This window comes from Rhinopithecus bieti, unplaced genomic scaffold, assembly GCF_001698545.2.
Source record: "Rhinopithecus bieti isolate Rb0 unplaced genomic scaffold, ASM169854v2 scaffold_50935, whole genome shotgun sequence".
In the NCBI taxonomy this organism is placed as follows: domain Eukaryota; kingdom Metazoa; phylum Chordata; class Mammalia; order Primates; family Cercopithecidae; genus Rhinopithecus; species Rhinopithecus bieti.
In genome coordinates, this window is record NW_016820088.1 from 28037 (window position 1) to 29984 (window position 1948).

Below are 1948 nucleotides of genomic sequence, written 5' to 3' on the forward strand. Positions count from 1 at the left end.
ACACAGTGCAGTTTAAATATCTGTAACACATACCCAGGAGAAAACAGTGAATAGAAACATACTGAGTCGTTATGCTATTGTAGGAATTAGCAGAGTAGTGACTTAAAGCAGCTATGTGAATATGTTCAAAGATTCAACAGAAAAGATGGATTTAATAATGTATAAAAAGATATCCATAAACTCAAAGTTGAAGTAAAGGCAGGTGGAAATAAAAAAGTCTCCAAACCTTATAGAAATATTAACCTACAGATTTAAGAAACAAAACAAGCCCCAACCAGTATAAATAAATATATAAAAAAGGACAAACCTAAGCACATTATTGCTTACGTTGCCGAAAACCAAAGAGATGAAATCATAAAACAACTCAATGAAGGAAAACAAAAATACCTTAGGGTCCATCGATAAGAATGGGTGATAATGTTTCATCAGAACAATGCAACAGGGAGCTAACAAAGTTTAAATTGCTAAAAATAAAAAATTGTTCTTTAGTTATTTGGTCAGAGAAAATGGCATTAACCATGTAGGCAAAATAAAAACATTTTTAGTTTAAGAGCTGATAAAGGCCGGGTGTGGTGGCTCATGCCTGTAATCCTAACACTTTGGGAGGCTGAGGTGGGTGGATCACCTGAGGTCAGGAGTTCGAGACCAGCCTGGACAACATGGCAAAACCACGTCTCTATTAAAAATATAAAAATTAGCCAGGCGGCCGGGCGCAGTGGCTCAAGCCTGTAATCCCAGCACTTTGGGAGGCCGAGACGGGCGGATCACGAAGTCGGAGGTTCAAGACCATCCTGGCTAACCCAGTGAAACCCGTCTCTACTAAAAAATACAAAAGGCTGGGCACGGTGGCTCAAGCCTGTAATCCCAGCACTTTGGGAGGCCGAGACCGGCGGATCACCAGGTCAGGCGATCGAGACCATCCTGGTGAACACGGTGAAACCCCGTCTCTACTAAAAAAAATACAAAAAACTAGCCGGGCGAGGTGGCGGGCGCCTGTAGTCCCAGCTACGTGGGAGGCTGAGGCAGGAGAATGGCGTAAGCCTGGGAGGCGGAGCTTGCAGTGAGCTGAGATCCGGCCACTGCACTCCAGCCTGGGCGACAGAGCGAGACTCAAAAAACAAAAGTAAAAATAAATAAAATTAGCCAGGCATGGTGGCAGGCGCTTATAATCCCAGCTACTTGGGAGGCTGAGACAGGACAATTGCTTGAACCCCAGGGTCGGAGGTTGCAGTGAGTCAATCGCACCACTGCACTCCAGCCTGGGCAAAAGAGTGAAACTCTGTCAAAAAACAGCCTTTTACCTCGTTGCACTTCTGAGAGCAGGATGGGTCACCAGCAGCTGTACTGGAGCCACCCTCGAAAATTCGGCCAGGGTTCTCGCTCTTGTCGCGTGTGTTCAAACCGGCACGGTCTGATCCGGAAATATGGCCTCAATATGTGCCGCCAGTGTTTCCGTCAGTACGCGAAGGATATCGGTTTCATTAAGTTGGACTAAATGATCTTCCTTCAAAGGATTATCCAAGGCATCTACTCAGTGAAAAACCATGATAGTTCTTTGTACATAAAATAAACATTTGAAGAAGAAAAAAACAAAACAAAACAAAACAAAACAAAACAAAAAACTGACATAATTTGGCACCAATAAAAGGAAGTTTAAAAAATGCTAAAGTAAGTTTTCAGCTTAAAGGAAACTAATAACTGATACTATCGTATTCACATAATTGAAAGAAGAGAAAGCAAACTGAGAATTTGTGTGCAAGTCCTGCAGACTACTCTTTTCCCATTTAAAATAATATTTACAAGGTAATTGTTTAAAACAAAATAACAGTAAAGTATTTGGGATGTATAATAAGTGTAATAGAGTAGAAAATAACTGAAACAGAAAGGAAGATAATTAGAAATTGAGGCTTATTATTTTAATAATTTTTTTTTTTTTTGAGACGGAGTC

General features: G+C 41.2%; 1 protein-coding gene across 1 annotated transcript; it reads left to right on the forward strand.

Moving 5' to 3' along the window:
• The first annotated feature begins 1295 nt into the window (after nucleotides 1–1295).
• Nucleotides 1296–1579, forward strand: LOC108520151 (40S ribosomal protein S29). The gene has a single exon (XM_017859420.1). The coding sequence runs from the start codon at nucleotides 1325–1327 to the stop codon at nucleotides 1493–1495; it is 171 nt and encodes a 56-aa protein (XP_017714909.1). The 5' UTR covers nucleotides 1296–1324; the 3' UTR covers nucleotides 1496–1579.
• Nucleotides 1580–1948: the final 369 nt, after the last annotated feature.

Coding starts and splice junctions, on each gene's coding strand:
- LOC108520151 (XM_017859420.1), top strand. CDS start 1,325: ATGGGTCACCAGCAGCTGTACTGGAGCCACCCTCGAAAATTCGGCCAG.